Here is a 25,065-nt window from a genome sequence, read left to right on the forward strand (position 1 = left end):
TTTACTGAACTGGGACAGGAGACACTTTAAATGTCCTTTTCCTCTCTGTGATTTGTGGAAAACCCCACACCTTGTAGGAGTTGTAAAGCAGGTGTGCATCTTTATTCAGCACCGGGTGCATGCGGGATCTCTTCCTACCCTAAGTTAATGTTCTGACCCCCTTGTCTCACCTGAACCCCAAAGGGAAGGAGCTGTTAGCAATCAGCCATCCCAGAAACCCACTCCCCGAGCTGCTGGGCTGCACTTACGTCGCTGAGCCTCTCCCGGGAGCTGCAGCGCTGGAAGCCCTTGGACTCGCCGCTGGCGCTCTCGCTGTCGCTGTCTCGGCAGCTGTTCTGGCCCGGCTTGAGCTGCACAGAGAGGGAACACAAAGAGAGCAGGAGTTGAGCCTGGTTCAGGTGAGTGCCCTTGTCCCAGTCTCCTTTATCCCCTCCCAGGCCCCAGCAGCAGCGTGGCTCTGTGGCAGTGCCAGTGCACCGAGTCCCTGTGCCAGGGCACCGTGTCCCCAGCCCCAGGGACACCACGGACAGCCCTGGACACCACGGCCCCCGTGGGAGCTGCAGCTTGTGTCCCAAGGAAATCACAGTTTGAGACCTTCCTCTGGGAAATTTCAGACTTCTCAAGGTATTTCTGCCATGGATGAAGATTTTGGTTTCTATCACAGCGCAGCACTCACAGCATCAGTTCCTCCCTCATTACAGCATAAGAGCATTGAGGACCTGAGATCAATGGGAGTCTCCCCAGGGGCAGAGGAGGTCACCACTCCAGAGAAGCCTTTCTTGTGCTGGACTAGCCCTGAACCACACTGCCTGGCACTCTAAACCATTTCCGACTATCAAACCCCAATGTTCATAAAACAACAGGATCTACTTAATAGCTATCAAACTGCTTTTGTTTTTCAAACCAGCTTTAATAAACTTTACTGGCATTGTAATAAAAAACCCAAACCCTAAAAAAACCCCTAAACTACATTTTCATTACAATTGAGAACACATCTGCTTTCTCTTACACTTTGGACTGTTCAGGTCACCACATTTCACAGCAGTGTACTGAGAGAAGCATTCACCACAGACACCCATTGCACATGTCCACGAGCACATGTTCACCTACAGAGCAAGAGGAAGATACGATCCACATCCACTGCAATGCTGAAAATGTCTTAAAACACCCTTCCCTATATTTCGCTCGAATGTATTAAAATTTTCATTTAGCCTTGCTGATGCTTTCTTTGAACTAACTCTGGTGGTTAATACTGGCAAAAAGTCTCTTCAGAAATTTAGACTTAAAATCATACACTGGAAGCAGAGTTAAATGCAGAGAAAAGACTTGGTGAGGTACCTAATGAAATATTTTATGAGAGATCTAGTACACTTATCAATGTCCATATAACAAACACCAAACAACTCCTGCTAACTTATTCAAATTTTTAATACAATGATGGTAGGTTCCATTCACACCCTACTGGATGTGGTATGAATGTGGTATGAATACCTACTGGTATTCATTCATCTCCATGCCATGACTGGAGACAAAAGGTTCCTCTTCCAACATTCTCCATCATCTTTTTCCTCCCTCTTTCTTCTCTCTCTCAATTATTTCCAGTTCTCCCAGAAAAGAGCACACACAAAAATTCACAGAAATGCACTTTTACAGGTGCACACAAACCTCCACTTCTGCTGATGTTTTCCTACCTGTTCACCCACAGCCACAGCTGCTCCCTCCCAGGGTCACTGAAGGAGCACAAAAAGCATCCTCACCCACAGGTTATCACTTTGTCCCTACCACGGCCAGAGCAAACTGCATCTGCAAGTTTGGTATTTGTGTGCCCCTTCTCATTAAGCCCTTACTCCCCTCACCAGTAAAGGGAAGCTTTGCGTGCTCTCTATCAGTCAAATCAAAATAAGGGCATAAAGTCCATGAAACTAAAAGTTCCAATGCACAGCTGAGCTCCAATGCATGAGCACAACAGCAAAAAATGGCACAGGCAAACTCTCAGCCCAAAGAAAATGCAGCAGAAGCACCAGAGCTATTTGTCAGACACGTACAATTCAATAAATAAATGAAATATTCCACAGCTCAGCCAGAACATTTCCAGTAAAATGATTTTTATTTCCAATGGAACAGTTTATCGGTCAGATCTAGGAGATCTTGGGAGCAGCTCTTGGAGGCAGAGGAGAGGATAACGAATTCAAGAAGTCTTACACTTCATATATAACTCACTGATCTTATCTAGGACCTCTGTGTCCTGTAATTTTATGGTCCCAAGTTTAACATTTAACCACCCAAAGGAAAATGGATCAAGTTTCCCTGACTTGGTCTTTTGTCAACGTCCGCCCAATGATGGAAAAACTCTTATTGCAAGTGGGGTGTTAAGAATTTTTTCCAGTCTCAGATTTTATTTCTAGAACGTAAATTTAGTTTGTACACAATCTTCACACATTAGTTATTTGCTAACTAATAATAACAGCCCAGTTTTAGAATTCTTCTACATCACGAATTCCAGCTATTTACAGAGAAGAGAAGAAAAACCCAGCAGGTGTCAATTTTCTAGACACAATTTACAAGGAGTAAGATAACATGATGAAGACATCTGAGCCTGAAAACTCTGTAGAAAAAAAAAAAAGTGAACTGCAGGGACTAGACAGCAAACTCAGAAATAAGTCCAAGTTAAGATTTATAAGCTTTCCATATTTTCCTTTCTTTTTTTCCAAGTTGAGTTTCTCCATGTGCCAAACTGTTGAGGGTTTACATTTTATTCCAGAACCCATCAATCTGTGTTAAATTAAAAAAGTAAAGCATGGAAATGTGCCTGTTGTCTTCTCTTAAGAACCTAAAGTTACACTCAAACCCACAGGAGAACACTCAATGTGGACAGGCCGTGGGTCATTTCATCCCAATCTATTTGCAGAGATTCAACTGCTAAAAGCAATGCTGAAACAACACAGTGCTGCTCAAAAGGCCCACAGATAACAGAGTGGATCTTTAGTTACACTGTGGGCATCTGCTTCATCCCCTGCGCCACACTGGAACCCTAAAATCAGTTCCCCCATGGAAATGCAACTTTCCTTGGAAAAAAACTGAAGTGCAATGTTGACAGCTCTTGCTCCTCTGTTGTTTCTAGCAGGGTACCCCATGCAAACAGCAGCACCAGCATGAAAATCCCATTCTGCCTGTCTGTGCAGGGCTGGGAGCTGGACTGGGTGATCCCTGGCGGTCCCTTCCCACTCAGGTTATTCTGTGATTCTACAAAGGTCTCACTGAGGAACTTCCCACATTAACACAGCATTAATCTTCTCATTTGCACCAGGCAAGGAGTGAAAAAGGTTTTACAAAAAGTGTGTTTGCCTCTGTGCTTTCACTGTACAGGGGGAATGAATTTATCCATGAAGAGATCCATCTAAAGGGTGTAACAAAGAGGAAATACAGACATTTTCTTCACTGAAAGCCCCAAACCCTAAAAACTCAGAGTGTCTCTGACTCACAAGGAATATGTGCAGTCCCAGGGACTCCCCTAGACAGAGATGGGGTACATGCAAAAAAAGCACCTCCAGACCACTTGCCCAGGCTCAACAACACAGGACTCAATCCTGGGGCACACCCACAGCTCCAAAACTTCTCTAGTTTTTGGTCATTCTTAGCATTGCATTTTTTGAAATCTTTCACTGCACTACAGAACCTGTTAGTTTGTAATGCCTTTGAATCTATTGGAGGACACCAGAAGTCAAGCAGAACTGCATAAAGTCATAACTACATTTCTATCAAAGGGAAAGGCCAAAAAGCAGATTTGGAAGGGTGGGTGCTGGCTGAGGGCTGGGGCTCAGCAGAGGGTTTATTTCTGATTCTTCACCACACCTGCCCCAAACAGTGAGAGGAATAGGTGTTCCCTGCTCTCCAAAACTGGGCTGTTGGGAGGATTTTCCCATCAGGGCAGTTTCTCCACTGGCTGATGGTGGATTCCACTTCACCACAGCCAGGGACAGAGGAAGGAACCTGAGTTGGGGGGCACAGGGTGGCACTGCAATTTTTGTTGTTGTTTTTACTACTCAAACCTATTATTATGGACAATAAATTGAATTTTTTTCCCCAAGTGGAGACTGTTTTGACAATGACAATAATGGGTGACTGCCTTGCCTTTACTTCACAAGCTCATTCTTCCCTCCTCTGCCCTGCTGAGGAGGGGTGTGAGGGGGCAGGGGGAGTTTGGCCTCAGCCACGATGAGGTTTGGAGCACTTGCTGCTCATGGACTGAGTCACAAAACTTCAGCCACAACTCTGCTGCCCTGCAGAGTGATGAGGAGTGCGGGCAAAGCTGGAGAATGGCATGAGGGACCCAGGCAGGGAGAGGGACACTGAGAGCACAGAGAGGAGAGGTACAAGCTATGGAACACTAAGAGGGACCATTTGATGGAGAAAGAGAGATTTGCTCAGGCCTGAAGGTCACACAGAAAGCATCCAGAAATTATGAATAAACCAAAGTAGATGCAGAAACATCAACATGAAACTGCTGTCACAGCAAGTGCTAACAGGAACTCTTCTGTCAGCCCACGGAGAGATTTTCAGGTGGCTTGGAATCTAACAGAACTATTTTTGCAGCAGGGAAACACTCAGCCCTACTTTGTGACAGTGAAAGTGCAAACTGAATATTCATCTGTGTCCAGGGAAAGCAGCTCTGCTGTTCTCCTTCTGCCACTCAGTGTTTTAGGGTAAAGCAGAGCTAAACTCTCAGGTTTAGGAGTAGGACAGACCCAGAGCAACAGTGCCAGAGCTGCTGTTCCAGCCAGACACTTCTGTGACAAGAGAGGAGGGGACAGAAGCCATAAAGCACTCCTGAGGGTAATCCATGGCAGGGTTCTCTGTGGCCTTTTCTCTCAGCCAGGAAAAGAAGGAAGGACAGAGCTGATCATGTTAAAAGGTGTAAGGGAGGATAGAAGGGCAGCTGAGCCCCAGACTCCAGGGAGCATCATCCTCTTGGGATCACAGTTGGCTGTGCTGGATCCCAAAGCTACTTTAGGTAATTCCATTGTAGCACATAAACAAGAATCAAAATAAATAAACCCACTGAGAATTTGGCAAAAGCTTTTTTCACAGAGCTTATATATCATGTCAAAAACACCCTAATGTGGCTCTCCTGAGCTTTTTTATTTTCAAATATATTTTAATTTAAAAACCCCACACCATTTGTCAGCAGTAAATCTATAGTATAGTTTTGAGGTGCCTGAGCTTCTGTGCCATATGGAATTAAAGGATTATTTCACTACATTATACTTTAAAGTTATGAACACTAACACCTCTCCCTGTTAGAGCACAGCCAGCAAGCTGAGCCTTTAGCAGAGTCCTAAAGGAAGAGGACACTGCTCCCTGAGAGACGGCAGAACCCTGCTGTGGGGAGGAGAATTCCAATTTCTTTTCTGCCTGTCATCCTTCATTTAAACAGCTTTTGCAAGGGTGAGGCAGTCCCAGCTCCCACCTGGGTGAGTGAATTCCCCAGCTCAGCTCAACTGACTCCAACATGTGCCATTAGGATTGCTTCCCAACCCCAAAATCCTGGACAGGCACAGCCCAGCCCCACTCATAGCTCGTGGCAGGAGTTTGTCCTGAGCAGGGCACAGCACACACACATTTCCACTGCCTCCATTTGCTCTCTGGCCTTTTCCCAGCACAGAACAGGACTCAGGAATGGGAATTTTTGTCACTTCTGGCAGGCACAGCCTTTTCCTCAGCGAGGCACACACGGATCCAGGCAGAAGCACAGACAGAGCAGGGGATGCTGATGAGTGCAAGGCCAGGGGGCAGCAGCCTGGGAGATGGAAGCCTGGCTGAAGGCAGTGAGATCCCAGTTACCCCAGGCAGGGAGATCCCAGTTATCCCAGCCAGTGAGATCCCAGTTATCCCAGCCAGTGAGATCCCAGTTATCCCAGCCAGGGAGATCCCAGTTATCCCATCCAGGGAGATCCCAGTTACCAGAGGCAGGGAGATCCCAGTTACCCCAGCCAGTGAGATCCCAGTTACCCCAGCCAGGGAGATCCCAGTTAGCCCATCCAGGAGATCCCAGTTACTCCAGCCAGGGAGATCCCAGTTACCCCAGCCAGGGAGATCCCAGTTAGCCCATCCAGGAGATCCCAGTTACCCCAGCCCAGGGAGATCCCAGTTACCCCAGCCAGGGAGATCCCAGTTACCCCAGCCAGGAGATCCCAGTTACCCCATCCAGGAGATCCCAGTTACCCCAGCCCAGGGCTGCGGGGCCATCCCCAGGCAGGGCTCTGACATCCAGAGGCCAGGCTGCATAGACAGCCCCAGGCCAGCCCTGCCCTGCCCAGCAAACACAGCCCTGAGGTGCCTTCAACCAGCCAGAAAAGAGCAGCAGCACATCCCATGCAGAACTCAATGTCAGATTGCAAAGAAAACACATTTTATCAATGATCAAGAACAAATCTGGCTGTATGAAAACAAATAAAAGGAGAACTGCATGGCAAGAAATAACCAAAAAACAACAGGGTAAATCAAGGGCTGTTACTTCTGATTTCAGTCATGATTAACAGCTGTCATTTCAAAACGTCTATTTCTATCTCTCCTGCTACTTACAGAAGATAGACAAATACTCCTCATACAGCACTCCCATGTCACCCACAGCATTAAAGGTGCTTTGGGTCTGGAAAAAGACCTCTCCACTGCATTGCTAACAAGGCCAGCACACCATGGCTGCCTAAACAGGGAGCAGCACAAGGAAAGCAGATCAGAGGTGAGATAATGAGGAGGAAGAATATTTACTGCACATGAGTTTAGGCAGTAAATATGAAAAAGGAATTCACACCATGTGTGGACTCTGAACATTATTAATACAAAGACATTTTTCACCTCAGGGAAGAAAAATCTTGTTACCTGAGAGATACAATAAAACATTAGGAGAGGCTCTCTGTTTACTCCTTGATATACAATCTTCTGACAATGAATGCAGATGCTCCAAGAAATTGCCAGCTTCTGAGGATCCAGGCCTCCATGCCATCATCCTGGGATCTGACATCCCCACCAGAAATTAAGCTTTTTTTTTTTGCTTGCTTTTATGGTAAAAAGTGAGGTAAACCAACAAAGGCAACATCTTATCTTTTGTTTCCTTCTTAGCTTTAATTAGAAGAACAAATATTTTTTTCTCTTCCAAAACGCTTTTTATGAAAAAACAAGAACAAACATACGTACAATCTTGCAATTTCCTGTTGACAAAAAAAAATCTAAATTGAACAAATAACTACAACTAATTTTCTAATCAGCTCGATGATACAGAACAAGGGTGTCTTTAACTCACTTATTCTACAGCACTGCTGGTCATTTCCTGCTGCCTCTGAGCTGATCCAGAGACTGCTGCTGCCCTTGCTCAAGAAATGGGAGTAGAGGAACTCATCCCCTACAACCTTAAGTGGGGGAGATCCAGCAAAGGAGCAGAGCTCCCCCCCTGTGCTCCTGGGGAGAATTTGGCTATTTAGCATTGTTATTGCAGACACACCAAGGGATGGGGCTCTGCTGGCAGGAGCAGGAGCTGAAGCAACACAGGCTAAGAATAAACAGCATCCTCACCAGGCGGGGGTGGGGGAGAAAGAAACAGGCATTTATTTCCAGATCCTCTTCTCCTTCATTATATGCTTGGGCAACCTTAGATCCACAGCACACAGAAGGTACTCTGAAGGAGGTCTGTAGCTCTGTTTTATCTAAGTTTCACAGAGAATGCAGCCCATCATTTTTTCTGTGCTGTTTATACAGAAATCAAAGATAAATTTGGCATAAACTCATCACACCCCAGAATCATACATACATTATACACCACAGAAAGTGTAACAGACTCGCTCTGTTCCCCAGCTCCTGTTAAGAGTGGTATGAAACAGCAAGCTGTTGGCAATTGCAGCAAATGAAGCGTATTTCAGCACACTTCAAAAGCTGAATTGCAAAAAAATATAGGCTTCTCCTGACCCTTTGCATTTTGATGGTTGCACAGTGAGAAACGCGGCCTTTAAAATTACACCTTGCAAAGCTCTCCATTGTACCAATCAATCTGTGCAAGCAGCCTGCACAGCCCAGGCTGGGAGCAGGGAGGGATGGGGAGCCAGGCTCTGGCTGCTCAGGGCTTTACCCAGCCCTGCTGCTGAGCTTCCTTGTGTCCCAGCCTGGATTTCCACGGCCCTCCCCAGGCCCTGGGTAAGGGAAACTATTCTTTGTCTGGTTAAAAAGCACCTCACAGAAACAGAGATGTGCAGTGCCACAGCAGTGCCATCCATCCAGTCTGCATGGATATATGTCCACCCACATTCTGATCCATCCATCCATCCATCCATCCATCCATCCATCCATCCATCCATCCATCCATCCCTGATCCATCCATCCATCCATCCATCCATCCATCCATCCATCATCCATCCATCCATCCATCCATCCATCCATCCATCCATCCATCCATCCACATTCTCATCCTTACATGTACAATTTCTGGCCGTTATCCAGACATTTACACCACTTACACTTCTTGCTCTTGCTCTTCCCAAACCAGATGTGAAGTGTTCTGGGAGAGTCACGAGCTCCTGCTGCAGTGCCTGTCCCCCCTCTCCCCAGAAGTGCCCAACAAGGAGCAGTGCACCTGCATTGGCTGCATCATTTTCCACCAGGGACTGCTTTTTGTGGTCCCATTCAGGCTTGTTCATGTAGAGCATGGAAAACCATGCTGGCAGCTTTACACCAACATTCTGTGCCTGTTTCAAAGCAGGTGGCAATGATGAGTTTCCAGATGCTTGCTAGCCCACTGTCAGCTCTGGTTTTGGTGTGACAGGCACAGGGGACTCAGGGACTCTGTCCCAGCCTCAGCCCAGGACCTGTGAGGAGTTCCTGTTTCTGTCACACAGGAAAGGCCAGGTGAGGCAGGAAAGTGAAGGCAAACACCACTTTTAACCTGAATCTTCAGAAAGGGAGAGAACAGAAATATCACCCCAGTGAGCCCAGTGTCTAATATCCAACTCTCTAAGGAAGCCCTCTGTTTGCCTTTGAAATGTGTAACTTAGTGAAAGAACACTTAAGAAAATCAGATCAACCACATGATGGAACAAATAGAAAACAGGCCAGGTTGAAAAACTCTAACAGCTCAGCAGCTCTAGAACTGTCCACAAATCCAGCTGAGAGCCTCCATCTGCTTCAGTGAGGGGAAACGTGACCCCAAGGTAGCTCCTGTAGAGTTCCACTTGTTTCAAGCCCACAGGATAGTTGTTCCTCAGGTGCAAAGGAGATGCAAGAAGGGAGGAGACCTTTTGAAAAATCTAAAGAGGTGAAGCAGCCTGAGAAAGAGCAGTGACTGCACTCACTGGCTTAAATTAAGTCATGGTGACCACCATACCTTCCTTCCTCAGTGCAGACCACTAATGTGACACCAGCTAACATTACAGAAGTAAATAAATCTCTTGAAGGAGGAAGTATCAGTATTCATGGACGGACCTCGACATGCTTACCACTGCTAACATAAAGGAGCCCTGTTATTTCATTGTTCAATATAAGCCCAGAATAAATATTTAATAATTTGGTTGCATAAATAATGATTTGAAGGTTGAGCTATTGGCTTAAAACTATAATACTATTTTAAGCCGTTTAACTGCCCAGCTAGATAAATTATTCAAGACTTAAAAGTCATCCTGTGGTCTCTGTACAAGGAGAAAACTAGGAAGTTGTAACAATAATGACAAAAGCAGGGCAAGATCAATCAAACCACATGATCGCTAACACAAACAAGCAGCAATTAAGCAGCAATCAAGACCAATCTGACTGGGGTTGATGTCCTTTTATGCCAATACTCTCAGCCCAAAGAGCAAAACTTAATAATGTTTTGCAATTTATCAAGGGAGCCATAACTCTGCTCTCAGTGACTTGGCCAAGAGGCTATTATGATAGCATTTCTCTATAATTTAATAATGTGAAGGAAGGAGGGGGGAGAGGGAGTAAAAGCATTTTGACATATAACTCACATCTATACATATTGTATTTTCCTCCTGCTTGAATGAGAGAAGCAGAAGTCACAACAATATACCTCAGTACCAATTTGTTAGCAGGAAAGGGAAGCTGAAGTATCTGGCAAAGAAAATCTATTTGAAGCAGCACAGAAGGGAAGGGAATGAAGCATCTGAATTCATTAGCAGCTGTCATTGATGTGGAGATGAGTTTAGTCATCACAAATAACTCAGGAGAAAAGCAAAGGAGGAACTATTGTTGAAGTTGTTTGAATCTGGATTAGTTCTGATAGATGGCAAGGTGCCACTGGGGAACACTTGTGGTGCACCTCCCTCTGACAGAGGGAAGCTCTGGGCAGAGCCAGCATCTCAGCATTTTGAGGGGAGCTCTGAACACACTCAGCTATCCCAGTGTTTTGGATTTTCATTTTCATTTTTGCATACCTCTCTTCCTCTCTCATCCTAAGCAATAATGTAAAATACATTGCAGCACTGTGCTTTCACTTTGGGCTACTTCTGCCAGTTGAAATAATGAATCCTTCTGTTTGTAAATGTCAAAAGAAGAAAAAGAGAAATCTCCTGATCAATCTTGTAGTCTGTCCCCTGGCAACTGTGACCAAAGCTGATTGAATGCTTGATAGATCTGATGAACCGGTTGCCTCAGCCCAAGTCCAAAACCATCTTCATTTCCAGAAAACCATTCTGCCAGCCAGTGTTGCCCATCCCTGTGTTGGCAGCCTCGGCAGAGAGGTGGCATCAGGGTAAGACCCAATGGCCACCAGAACTCCAGGGGACAACTGCAGGATTGCCACCGACTTCAAGGGATGCAGGAGCCATTTAGGGAACTGGGTGGCAGCCATAAATACTTGATGGACTGCTTCTGCACCTTATACTGATAAAACCCCCTAATTTAACTTCTCTTTTCCATGCTTTAAAATTATATTAAACTTACCCATCTTGAAAATATAGTCATATATTAGATAAGTGGAGCTTTATTATTGTTTCAAGATAAGTGCAAAAAATCTATAATAGAGGACTACTATCAAATTACAGTTACTTGAATTAATCCTCATCCTGGCATTTAATAATTTGTAAAGTGCTTATTCAGAAAAAGGTCAAAAATCACTTGGAAAGATATGTTAATGGCTCTCTAAGTAATGTTTAGACTTGCTGAATAAATTTTCACACTTAAGTCACGTATAACAAGCATTACAAAATGTATTATAAATCGTGCTCTTCACACTGGAGAGCTGTGTGTACACACATGTTACAGCCTCCCCAGCAGACAGCACTTCAGCACTTACTTAAATTCACCTCAGCTGAGGAAAAAAGTAAGCTTATCTTTGCTGTTGTGCCAGAAATAGATTCAAGGTATGCTCCCATAAAAAGGAATATTCACCTGAGTCAGGGCCTGCAGGAGCCTATTATTGTTCATTTAGATAATTAAAAAACCCATCAGAAATGATAACCCAAATCACTGTCAAACCCCAACTTCCCCAAAACTCAGTCTTTAAAAAAAAAACCCAAAAAACCAAAACCAAACAAAATAACATGTAAATAATTGGAAATGGAGGAAGACAAATTCCTGCGCTGATGGATCAACACGGAATCCCTTCCATGCTTTGAAATATTTGGGCTTTAAAATGACCCACAAGACTTAAAAACTAAGTATCAGCATGTGAGAAAGTACCATATTACAGTTTAAATCAACCATTATACAGGCTCAGCAAGCATCAGCACGCTCCTTCCATGCACTAAAAAACGTCAACTTCTCCTTGGTGTATAATAATTTGTGAAATAAAGCAGGCATGCAAAATATGGGTGGCAGGCAGCAAATGCTGAGATTTGGGGCACCAAGGTGTTTTAAAATTGTTTTTCTCTTTTGCATCCAGCATTCATTGAAATCTCAACAGATCAAAGTTTTGCAGACAAGGAAAAAAAAGCCTACAAAATTAATAACTATTTAAGTATTCTGTTTCATCATGATAACAAACAGATGGTTTTAATATTCTAGAGGCTAATTTCTGAACAATTAAAAACACAGCAAGACATTAACATCTAATGAAACATTTTAACTACCAGTATATGCATCTGCCATTAATTTCCACACAGTAAGGTCTTGGTTCTCTTCAATCTGTTCTTTATTAAGGAAAGTTTTTCCACTCTGAATTTAGTGAAGTAGAGAATTAACAACTGTTTTCAATCAGCAATCAGCATGATATTTCGCCAGTGTGCATTGAAACCGTCCACACTATCAGCCATAAATTTACTCCTATGATGGCTTTGATCTGCACACTGAGTGGAGATGTTAGAGGGGAATTCATTTTCTAATTTCATTTTCATTTGGAACATAGGAATTAACCCCTCACAGATCTCATGTCCCTTTTTAGCTACTTTAGACAAAGGACACCTACTTAGAATGTTGTGCCTTACACGTTACTTACAACCCAGCCAAAAACAAACTCTTTTTTAAAAATCAATGAAAGCATTCTCATGCAAACTGTATGGAGTAAAGTTCTTCAAAGGACAAGGGAATTCTATATTTATGAGCCTCTAATTTATATTTCCTTTTTTCATCTATGATAAGAACACGGGGTAGTATTCATCAAAGCTCTACCCATGCAAACACTAGTTGATATTAAAAAAATCTCTATGCCCCACACAAGCTAATTCCTGTGTTCCCTCTTCAGCTATGCAGCTGATTAATTTTTCTGCAGGTTTTCCCCAATTTAGCAGGTTATGATTTAAATTAAGCTGAGGCAAGTCCTTCTCTTGGCTCCCAGGGTGCAGCAAAAGGCTGATGTTATTCAAAATTTGTTGTCATCGCCTGGCTACTGTAGGAATGAAGCCAATAAATAAATATCTTGGGGAATAACTCCAACCACCTCCCTGAGGGGCTGGAACACAGGCTCCCTGTGCATTAAACACGTAGGCACCTTCCTAAGTGTCTCTGGTTTTCAAAAGGGTTAAGTTAGCAAGGAACTGGGAATGATTTTAACAGAAACCACATTCTGTCCAGGTTCCTGTTTTGCTTTTAATCATGTCATTTATGTAAACATGGAATTGCAAGGCTAAACTAATAAACATTGAAAAAAGCCTTGAGAAAACATAGATTTAGGGAAGGAGCCAGCTGCAGGACTCTGCCTCCTGGATTCACTTTGTGCTGTTCAGCAGGGATTTCATGGTGCACCAAGAAATGTTTGTACTGCAGTTAAGTAGAACAAGAGACACTCTGGTTACTGCTTCAAGTCAGGAGAAACAGGGCCATGAACCTGGGGCTTCTACCAGCAGACAGATGCCCCACCAAGGGGGCATCAGTTCCATCTCCTTCCCTTGAATTTACACCAGAAATAACGTTCTGGGCTCAATGTACTTCCAGCAATAATTACATACTTCCACAGAAATTTCTCTAACAGACCACCTACAGCAAAAACACATCCCATCCCCACCACACTGAGTGCCTGTACCCTTCTCAGGGGCTCGGCCTGAACAAAGCTGCCTCTGCCTCAGTACTTGTTTTTTTTCCATTTTTTTAATAGGCTACTGCAGGTTTAAGGCCAGATTGAGAGAGGCTGAGAACACCCACAAACCTATTTGGAACTTGGGTTTCCAAAGTCTGGAACCAGAACAGTAGTTAGGTAAGAAGGACATGAAAGATTATTTATTTGACTTCAAGCACTGTCATCACTATGAATTTGGGGGATTAGGGCTGGGAGTTTCCGATGTGCTGAGCAGAGGCAGGGGTGTAACCTCACTGAAAGACAGTGAGCTCTTGGCTCATTTTATATCCACTTTTGGGGCGGTGAAATATGGCTGAAGTGGGGTCCCACGAGATGCCAGATGGGATTTCAAGAGACCTTTCCAGCCAGTCATAGCTGGTTCAGAGAAATGTGCACACTGAAATGACTGCACTGGGAGTTTGCCATGTAACCATTAGCTCTGTAACCACCATTAATATACCTTGGAGGCTTTGCCTTATTTTCATATGTCAGACAGTTTCAGGCTAGCACTGTATTTAGTGAGGAGAGCACAATATTAAAATGTGACTTTCATACTTTTTATGCTCCAAGTGTCTGGATCTACTCTTGGCACACTACAAAAATAATACTTTTATGATTCAGTTTTTCCATGAAATATTTATAATACAAGTATTGAGTGATGGAAGTGCCAGAATATTACAATTGCTGCACTTGAATTCCTGGAGATTGGAAGCTTTTGTTTGGTCTAGCAGCGTGAAGGAAAAGCGTCCTGCTAAACATCTGTCTCTCCCTGCAGAACCACATGGGAAATAAAGATTTTGGGGCAGCTCTGCCTGAAGCATTTGAGTCCTCAGCCTACCCACTGCAGTCTGAGGAGTCTCAGCACTATAAAATCACAGAGCAGAGCAAGGTGCAGACCCAGGTGGTCCCCCAGCCCAGAAGGACCAGGACTCCCTGCACCCCTCCTGACAGGCAGACCCTGAGCTAAGCCAGCCCAAACCTGCTGCAGACATGCAGTGAGCTCTGCAGCCCTGCAGCTGCATTGGTGCAGTGCTGCACTGCCTTCCCCTGCAGGAGTTACCTTCACAGCCCCACTGCATCTCCTGCCTGCAGCGTCCCTTGTCCCACCCATCATGGACATGCACAAACATTTCTCCTCTGCTCCTGCAGCACCTTCCTGTGCCTGAGGACTCTTATCAGTACCTCCATTCCACTCCCTCTTTTCAAATTAAATTGCCCCAGTCCTTTCAAGCCCCTCTTGCAGACCACACCTTTAGACTTTCTCCATGTACTCCACGTATTTATTGTATCAATTATTTCCTATTCTGAAGGAAAACTCCTGCAATATCCACCTGGAAATACAAAATCATATAAATCATACTGATGCAAAATGAGCATTAAATAAAACATGGGTACTGAGAGCTGTGACCTGCATTTAGCCAACTGACTGGTCAGGCAGGCTCACTTCTGGGTGCCAGTCTTGAGACACCTGAAAATATCTGAAGTGATCACCTGAAGTATTCTCAGCACAAACCTTTTGAATTTATGCTGCTATTTCCCTCCTGGAAGTGCTGTTAACTTCTTTTCTAAATAATACCAGATCTGTAAAAGATATTTCCTGCACAGAAGTAGTTACAAGTATAGGTACAATTTATACAAGAGCTGTTCAGGAGAGGCTTTGTTTAGTTCACTGCACCTTGATTTAGATCTCTCCTCATTTGAAACCTTATCTGAAACATGTCTTTTTCTAAATATTAAGAATTTTCAATAGAAATTTTCCTTCTTAGTAGTTTTTTTTCCCCCGAGTTGGAGCTGCAGGGACCAAGTGTAGCTCCTCATGACGCTTCAACAGCTGGAACTCATCTGCTGTAAGAAGCTGTTGAAGTGATCTGGAGAAACACTTTTCCAATCCATTTCAACAGCTTTCAAAGATTGCTCAAAGATGCCCAACAACCCCGTTTTCCTTGCCAGGCCCTTCTTCCTCACTACTGCATTTAGTTACAGCAGAAGCACTGAATTAAATTAAAACTTAATTTGCTGTTAAGCGTCCTGGTTAAGCAATCTGAAACTGTGAAGGTTTTGCTGGTGTTCATAAATGTATTTTACAACAGAATCACAGAATCACTGAGTTGGAAGTGACCTTCATGATCATCGAGTCCAACCTGTTCCCTGAGACCTCAACTCCACCCTGGCCCCCAGTGCCACATCCAGGCTTTGTTAAACACACCCAGGGATGGGGACTGCACCACCTCCCCGGGCAGCCAGTCCAGAACTTTATCACCCCTTCTGTGAAAAACTTTTTCCTAATATCCAACCTGTATTTCCCTTGGTGCAGCTTGAGGCTGTGGCCTCTCATTCAAGGAATGACAGAAGGAGATGTTGATGTTTCTGTGACAGGCTGAGGACTGGCCTTGGGAGCTCTACATGGAAACTATCTGGAAAAGGAGGAAAAGGAGGAAAAGGAGGAAAGGGAGGAAAAGGACTGAGGCATGGGGGGAGCTGCTGGCTGGGTGAAAGGCAATGTTATTACCTCCTTTCTAAGGCCACAGAAATGCCATGCTGTCAACCTCTGGCATCCCCCAGCAAACCATGGCAACAGCTGCCTGGCTCTGCAGTAATAAACGGAGCCAATTTAATAGCTTTTATTGTTCTGCTGTGATGTTTGAGAGCAACCACTTCTTTCCTCCCAGGACTCCTGAGCCCGCAAGGGCAGCAATGAGAGAAGATCTCATTTACCTAAAAGCGCTTATAAATTTTTAATTTGCTTTAACAAGTAAATTAACAAGTCCCTCATTCAGGCAAGTTTTATGGCCTCTTGCCACTTGGGGAGGGCCATAAAAGTTTTATAGATAATCCAGAGCTACCGAGATTGCTCATAATAAATTGTCTGTTTCCTGTTATTTTATCAAACCATTGGGCTTCTAATGACTTAAAGTCACAGCTTCTTTATATCTACACTTTTTATGAGCCCGTATTTATAAACTGTAAAGAATATCTCAAATTATACAGGGCCCCTGCTAATCATTACAAAGCCAGTTTTTTAAAGGAGACAACCTTTTTGCTCACGCCCACCTAATAAATTTTAAGAGATTTAAGTGGGAAAAAAAATCTTTTTGGAAACAGTACACTGATTGCACATTCTGTTTTAAGATGTTGCTTTAGCCAAACTTTCATTAATGAATACTTTGAAGTGCATGGAGCTCCCTACACTCTGATTTCTAACAGTTCTTGAAAAAGTTCTCAGGATACCAAGCAGCTTAGGCAAGCCTGGGATTCAGGCTTGGGAGGAGGCAACAGTGGAAAACCACCATCTCTCCCCATAGAGGAAATGCTGCCTCCAGTGGGAGCTCAGTGTCTGCCCCCTGGAGCAGCACTGGTGACACTGGGACAGAGCCCTCAGCCCTGAGCTGTCCCCACCATGAGGTGCTGGGAGCAGGAACACTGAAATCAGAGCTGGCACCCAGGGCAAGGACACAGCAGGAGGTTTAAATCACAGCCCAAGCATTGCCAGGCCACCACCAACCCTGTCCCCAGGTGCCACATCCCTACATCTGTCAAACCCCCAGGGTCCCACTGCTGCCCTGGACAGCCAGGGCTGGGGCTGGACATCGCTTCCAGTGAAAGCATTTCCCCCAACACCCAACCTAGACCTCCCCTGGTGCAACCTGAGGCCATTTCCTTTTGTCCTGTCCTCGTTCCTTGGGAGAAGAGCCCAGCCACATCTAGAAAGGGACAGTAAGCTCTGAACTTGAGTGGCCATAACAGTTTAAGGTTTTTATCTCACTACCGAGTGTAGTGAGATCAGACTCTAAAAGAGACAAACCCTCACTCTTCAGTGAGATGAGCTCTCCCTCCTTCCCCTGATTCCTGACAGAGAAATTATGTGACAAAACTACAGGGGAAACTTACTGGTTATGTTTCCTGATGTAACATATTTGGGGTGGAGGGGAAGGAGAAGAGAAAGAATAAAGTTGCTGCAGATTCTGTCCTCCACAGACTTGAATATTATTGAGTGGCCATAAGAGTTTAAGGTTTTTATCTCACTACCTAGTGAGACAAAACTACAGGGGAAAATTACTGGTTATGTTTCCTGATGTAACATATTTGGGGTGGAGGGGAAGGAGAAGAGAAAGAATAAAGTTGCTGCAGATTCTGTCCTCCACAGACTTGAATATTGTGACTGGATTAAAACCCAGACTTGCTCTGAAGTTGAGGTTTATATAAAGCTACAAGAAATATTATTAACACAATAATATAGCATAGGTAGAAATAATCAGTATTTTCTGTAAATACAGAGTGTTATGAAAGCCTAAACTACTTCAACTAAACAGGGGACATTGAATTTTACTTTAAAACTCCCCATTACCTTTCTATGAAATACAAGTCTGTGGAACTAGAAACTCCATTTACACTAAAGGAGAAAAACACTGCAAGATCAGAATATCATCCTTTACTCAGCAGAGCTTTCCTGCTTAATGGGAAATTCCAGCAGGACAGGCAAGCTGTAAAAGCTCAGGATACTATTTTTGAGAGAGAAGCCAGAGCTGGTGCTAAATCCTGGAATATGCCCATTATCTGAAGCACTGAAAGTGCTTGAAGTTTTATTTATTGATTTTTTTCAGTTTGAAAGTGCCATAGATTCATATCTCACAGTATCAGTCCAGATTAAGATCCATTGTGTAATTACAACCGTGCTTATGTACTTTCATTCTTCGGTGTTATGGTTACCACAGGCCAGTAAAAATAGGCTGCTGGAGAGGATGAACCTGTTGTTCAGGCATCATTGTACACTGAAGGAGAACCTGTTCAACTCTTCTGGCAATAACTGTAAGTACAGTGGAAACAACATAAGAAAAACAAGCCATGAACCCCTCACCAAATGACAATTATCTTGTGCTTCAGGTTGCAAATTCAGGGTTCTGCTCCTGCTCCTGCAAGCTCAGAAATCCTTGAGATGAAATGAAAACAACTGCAGAGAATGCCAGAGATCACATTTTTCCAATTCCCTGGAGTCCTTCTGGGTGACTGAAAGTCTATCTTATTTAAGAAGGAGAACTTAACTCCATAAATTGCCCACCAGAACAAATCCAAGGCCCCAGCCACCTGTGCTCACTAAGATGCATCTCCCTGCATCAAGCATTAACCACTGTCTCATCACTCATAAAAGAATTTTAAGATAACAAGGGGAGTCATACAGAGACAATAAAGGAACAATATCCAAAGGATCCTACATTATAAGAGACCTCCAGCCCAAAATCCTGTTGACTGCTCCCAGAGAGGAAAAACCCTAAAGCTTGTGATGTGCAGAGAAAAGAGGAAGAGTAAGTTCTGTGAGCCATGTAAAAGACTGAGGGTGACTCAAAGGAGACAAACCCATCTTCCACATTACAAATGATATTTACCCGAGCTGCAGTATTAGAAAGATGTCAGCAAGAGGGTGAGGGTGTAACCAGGATGGAACCTGGTCAGACTGGCATGAGCTTATTGAATATAAGGCATATTTCAGTCCGCAGGTAAACGTAAGGTGTGAAAATACAATTTCTGCTGATGAAAGCCACATATATTGTTGGCAGCAATGTTTACTAAAAATGGTAAAAATAGCCTGGTTCAGAGGAAAGACTTAATTTTTTTTCCCCTACACTTCTTTCAAAAGTGACATTAGATGTTCTACCCCATCTCTGAAATTTCCTCATGGTTATAAATGGATGCAGAAGTGAGAAAGAAAAAATGCAGCAGAAGCTTTTATTTTTCATGGAAAAACACTGACCACATATGATTTCCAGACCTTCTCTGACAACAGTTACAAGTCTTTCTGACTCTGAAGAGCATCCAGTCAGAAACTCATCTTGAGGGAATTGCTGTGCTTTAAAGATTCACCTACTTGAGCCCTGGCTGTGGCTTTTATTTCTCTATAAACACACACACATTACTTCTCCAACCAAATCCTTGCAAAAACACTTGCCCGCCTCTGCTATGAGACAGAAGATATTTCCATTAAAGTAAGCAAACTCATCTCTGGTGCACCTAAGGCCTGCAGAGTTCCTAAGTTTCCGTTCACATTTCAGGTTAATCTTTTCCTTTCCTAAAGAACAGAACATCCTTTTTCCTGATCTCCCCGAGGGCTCAGTATTTGCAACATCAAACAGAACACACAAACCATCGCGCCCCTCCAAAAGCCCATTATACTGTCAACTGCCTTCCTAACTGCAACCAGGGGAGAAAGCTTATATACTGACTCCAGAGCTCTTTTACTGCTGGAAAGTGTCCATGATTTCTTCAAGCTACTGCTGCATTTCATTTCTCTAAAGAACTCATAATAAGATGGGCAAAGCTCCAGGAAAGAAAAAAGAAACCCGAGCAACCCTCGGCGCCCCCCCCGCCGCTCTCAGCCGCTGGCCAAGGCCAAAGCCACAGGGCTCTCGTGCAACCCTGCCAGTGACCCTCCTCAATAAATCAGATACTAAAATGCAGACACATGAATCAGGCTGGGAAGGGAGAGCAGGACCAACGTCTGCTAGTGAAGATAATGGTGAATCTTGCAGTGTATTCCATACCCACCAACACGGGAAGATGTGAGAGACTGGGAGGAAAGTCCTTATGGAGGCCACATACAAGCTACACAAGTTCAAGAGAAATTACTGTCTATTTATGAATTTTGCAAGGAGAGACCTGGTTGTTATTCTGGGAGGAAGGCCCAAGAGATGGCTGTGACTGGGCTGGGATTTGGGTCTCAGCCTCCCCAGCTCAATAAATGAACATATGCAAGGCACAACATGAACCTCGGTGCAAAGCTGTTGCTGGAGAATAACACACTTACTCTACTAGAGAAATTTTTAAAAAGGCAATAAGAAAACATTTATCAAAACCAGAGGTGTCTGTACAGCTCTACTGCATTGGGAAAAAATGTTTTGATGCTGACAGATTTTACCAGCTATTTATATGCTTTCTTTCATTGTGTTTGACGAGTTCATATCTACTTTGGCAGATTATTGACTGGCCCCAAGCCAGGGTTAAGAGGAGAGGGGTCTCATTTTTGCTGGAGGAGCCCATCCTCAGGGACACAATCCCATCAAGGCACAGACTTTCCTCCTCATGGCCCAGCCCAAGTGCCCTGTGCAAACCATCACAGTGACTGCCACAGAGCTCACTGCAGCTCTCACCCAGAGCTGCTTGGACAGAGGAGCACTAAATACAATTCCCAGCCAGACAGCCAGCACCACCCACAGCTCTCATCCCTAATTTCTCAGTGAACTCCTGGTAAACCACAGCTGACAGGGGCCACAGGTCTGGCAGGTGATATTTCCAGCTGGACTGCTATGAAGTCAGGAGGTTATGTCAAGCTGCAGCATCCAAGTGATGGTAAATGGAGCCCTGGACCGTGAGGAAATGGCTGGAGATTGGTTACAGCCAGGAGAAATTGATCTGTCTGAAAAAACAGCCCAGGAATCACAGGATTAATGTTCAAATTCCAGCTGTGTAGCATTGTTCCCTTTCCTCCAGCTCTCCAACAACAAAGACATGCCTCCTCCTCTGGAGACCAGAAAAGTTTTATTAAAAATCTTCATACAACTGTTGCAGCGGAGGCCCTGTTAAAAGCATCATCGGAGAAAAATGCAGGATTCATAAAGAAACCATCCTACAATTTCCTTTCTATCTGGCATTGATTTCAAAGGGGCTACCTGAGCCAAGAGGCTTTGGCCAGCTCCCCTCTGTGCCCCGGGCAGGGTGAGGCTGAGCCTGGCTGGATTGGGCACGCACCGAGAGCCGGGGGGAGCGTGGAGGGCAAAAATAAAATGGGAACACTTCCAAACCTGCAGCTGTGCTGGCCCATTAAAAAGCTGAAACTCGTTTTACTGTTCGACCTCATACTTATCACCACATAACTATTCATCAAAGAAATTTCGGTGCAATTAATTAAATTATTCCCCTGCCTGTGCCACAGAGTCGTTATTCCAATATCAGCTTTCACTCGCACTCTCTTAAGCTCGTGTCTCGATGCCAAGTGACATCTCCAGGGCTGTCCAGCCTCAATAAAGCTCTGCTCCTCACCACTCACAGAGCCCATCATTTCTCTCTTTTATTGCCATTTATTTTCCACTAGGATTTTGCTGCCAGTATATTGGCAGGACTTCCAGTATATGGATGTAATGAAATCCACCACAGACACTTAACATCGGGTCAGGCTTCAGCTCGGCTCATGTGAAGCTGTAATATGATAAACAAATGCTTCCAGGAGGAGGATTTTATCCGCTCCAAAACAGAGCAAGGACTCCTTTGGTACCCAGACATGAACTAGGAGGGAGTAATTTCAAAATCCATATGATAATTAGCTTTATAGCCAAAATGTGCTCAACATGAGAAACCTGAGTTACGGCACAGATCAACTTCTTCATAAAAAACCTTCAGTATCAGTTTGCATATTCCACCCTTTCTGTGTGTGTTTTGTTTGTTTGTGGTTTGTTTTGGTTTGTTTTTAACAGCACTGTTAGTATAACTCCAGTGGCTCAGCACACCAAAGTGTGGGGGATTTGATGGGCCCTTAGTTGACCTACCACAATTTCTAAATGTAAATTCCCTGATGTCAATTCCTCCTCAGCTCTTCTGGAAATTTTGCAGGACCTGATGGCTCTGAGCATGGTCTGTCTGTGTGCACTGCCACAACAGCTGATATGATGGCACCAGAGCATCATATCTGCACCCCAATCAGTCCAGGTCAGGACTGCTGCCAGTGGGATCAGGCTGTAAAAATGTGAATTACACAAGACACCAATAGTCATATCCCAGGCACCTCTAAGAGGCCTTGTGGCTGGAATTGAGAGATGAAAGAAGCACAATAGGAAAATAAAGTGTTTCTTTAAGGAGAAGTTAAAAAAAAAAAAAAATCAAGGCTTAGAACAGTTTCTATCTGGGCACAGTAAGTCTTGCACTACCTGGAAGGCTGTAAATCAATAACGAAGACATTCTATCAGAGAGGCTTTATTTCCAGCACGAGTTAATGGACATAAATCTCCTCCAGGCAATGGATGTAAAACATCAGACTGTGTGATCAAAGGCATGGGGGTTTTACCCTGGGTTGGTTTTGTGTCTAAAATAATCTTTTCCCAGGAGAAATGGAATTTTGCAGTTCTTCCAGGGAGACAGAGAAGTTTGGCTCTGCACCAGCAACTGCCCTTATGCCCTGCTGGCTTCCCAGCTAAGGAATCAGTTAGAGGAATTTGTAGCATCTGTGTAAAGGCAGCAGAACCCAAGTGTTGCTAAATAAATAGGGGGAACCCAGAACTCTCCTGGTAAAGAGGGCAGAACTTTGCCTAAGTAGTGCCTATCTTGAAATCTGTTTGCAATTATTTTTTTATATACACACTGAAATGTAGATGCTTTCCCTGCTTGCCTTGAATGAAGGCAAATAAAACCTGGCTCAAACCAGGTTTGAACCAACCTTGTGCATGCTCCACCTCCACTGGGGTTTTGATCCTTTCCCCAGTGTCACTGATCAGAGCTGCAGGTAAACCTGGGCTCTCCCAGGCTGCACAAGGGGCTCTGATCACTCTGGGTGGTGGGAAAGGCACCAAAGGCTCTGCCAGGCACATCAGCTCTTCAGCAATCAAAAGGAACTGCAGCACCTGCATTGTCCCAGGGATGTGAACTTGCAGCACCTGGATTATCCCAGGGATGTGAACTATCTCCAGACCTCTGACACAACAGGTTTTGCACCTTATCACAAACTCTGGTCTCACATCCTGTGCAGGGTATCAGAGAGCAGATGTCCATCCCTGAGCTCTGCTCAGTGGGAAAAGCCCATAATATGTTTGGTTGACTTTCCTGCAAGTTGCTAGCGTCAATAAAATTAATGTGACATTTACAACTATTTTGAGGATAAAATGAAGTTGCTTAAATTATTCTCCAGAAGCAGCATGAGACAGAATTATTCAGTTGACAAAATCTAATTAGGTGTAAATTATTTCAGGTTATATGAATTATAAAACCTTTCACAGAGAACTCCAACTCAAGGCTCAATGTGATACAGTGAATTAGCATGTCGGGCATCTGTTTGCCAGAGTTGGGTTTCAGCTGGGGACAAAGTCACACAGGTAATTAATTTTTTCTTTCCACCAGCCACCATGCTCAGGCAGGCAGAAGAAGCCATGCCCCATACAACAGACTTTTTATTACAGCTGGAAGGCTTTTTCCACACAGAACATTGGAAGAATTTGAGAGCTGGTCAGTGGATGCAAAAAGCAGCTCTTAGTGTTAACCCTGAGACAGAGCTGAAGCTCCTGATGCCTGGGGATAGCAAGAAGGGAATATATTGGCAGCAAGTTCTCCTTGGAGCCTGGTGTCCAGCTCCATCCTTCAAGCAGAAAATTCCTCTGTAGTCACACTGAGAAATGCTCCAGCATGTGGTTAAGTTTAATAACCACGATCACTTTTGCAAGTGTACTTTGATGCTCTGCAGGATCAGCATGTCCAGAAACCTGCCTAATTACCACAGTGTTTATTTCCCTGCTAAGTTTAATTTTTGCTGTTTAGATGCAGAAATGCCATCATTGCCTACCACAAAGCCAAGCAGGTCATCTTTGAACCCAAACTATTGGTGATTTTAATGGCTGAAAAGCAGAATGCTGAGAAGCTCTAAGGATGACAGCGTGTCCTGTGCTGTGGCTGTGGAGGAGAAGGAGAAGGAATGATGAGCAGCTGTGTAATTAGATGTTTTGGGTGGGAGAAGACAAGTGCTTTATGAGCTGAGCATCAGCTTTGCTCACTTGCTGTCAGCCTGCTGCAGAGGGAGGGTCTGGGCACTGTGGGAAAGAAGCACATCCAGTTCCCACAGGAGGTTTAGAAATACACACTGGGATTTGACATGATGGTGATTTTCCATTTAAATGCACCACGATTCAACTAGGATTGCTACATCTCATATGGGACTCAAACTACCTTCTCACACTGCTTTCCAACTCTTTGAACAACCCATTGCAAGGAAACACAAGTTATTTACTAGTGCTCACACTCCCTCTGTAAGGATCAGAGAAAATTACTGGAAGAAAAGCAGAACATTTGGTCACAAAGCCTTGAGAAGCATGCAAAAACCCCACGGTCCTGATTTTCTCTTTCTCTTTAAAAAGTTCAGCTGTGCTGGTAAGCTCCAGCTGGGGCCTTTCTCAATGGATAGACATAGCAGCTTAGTTTAAAATGATATGCAATGCTATCAGCTGCTCTCTTGTTCCATTTCCACACAGAATGTGTTTCTCACACACTATTGACCACAATCCCTTGAAAAGACTGGTGAGGATTACATATTTGAGATGCCTTTTCTCCTACCTCAAACAATAGACAGTAGCAAGTGAATTGGGGAAAAAACACAGTTAAAAACAAGCCAAAAAGCAGACACAGAGAGAACACGTGTACATCAAACGTTTAACAATTATTTGCTCAAACTGACTCTTCATTTGCTTTAGAGATTTAATAAACAAAGCTGGATTCCTTGCTGCCTCACACTAGCTGAGCCAGAGGAGCACATGCTGCCATTCCAGGCAGCCAGGCAGGCAAGAGCTGCAGCTGAGGTGTGGGATGAACCTCCCTCAGGAAATCCAGCTGGCTTTCCTGCATTCTCTGAGGTC

General features: G+C 44.1%; 1 protein-coding gene across 1 annotated transcript in view; it reads right to left on the reverse strand.

The window, feature by feature from the left end:
• AUTS2 (activator of transcription and developmental regulator AUTS2) overlaps positions 1 to 25,065 on the reverse strand; it is a 773,887-nt gene that overhangs the window by 424,817 nt on the left and 324,005 nt on the right. Inside the window, exon 3 of the mRNA XM_039732931.1 lies at positions 249 to 350. Within this exon, the coding sequence (XP_039588865.1) occupies positions 249 to 350 (102 nt within the window). The remainder of the gene's footprint in view (positions 1 to 248; positions 351 to 25,065) is intronic.

Source organism: Passer montanus, unplaced genomic scaffold, assembly GCF_014805655.1.
Source record: "Passer montanus isolate IOZ18808 unplaced genomic scaffold, ASM1480565v1 scaffold81, whole genome shotgun sequence".
Taxonomy (NCBI): domain Eukaryota; kingdom Metazoa; phylum Chordata; class Aves; order Passeriformes; family Passeridae; genus Passer; species Passer montanus.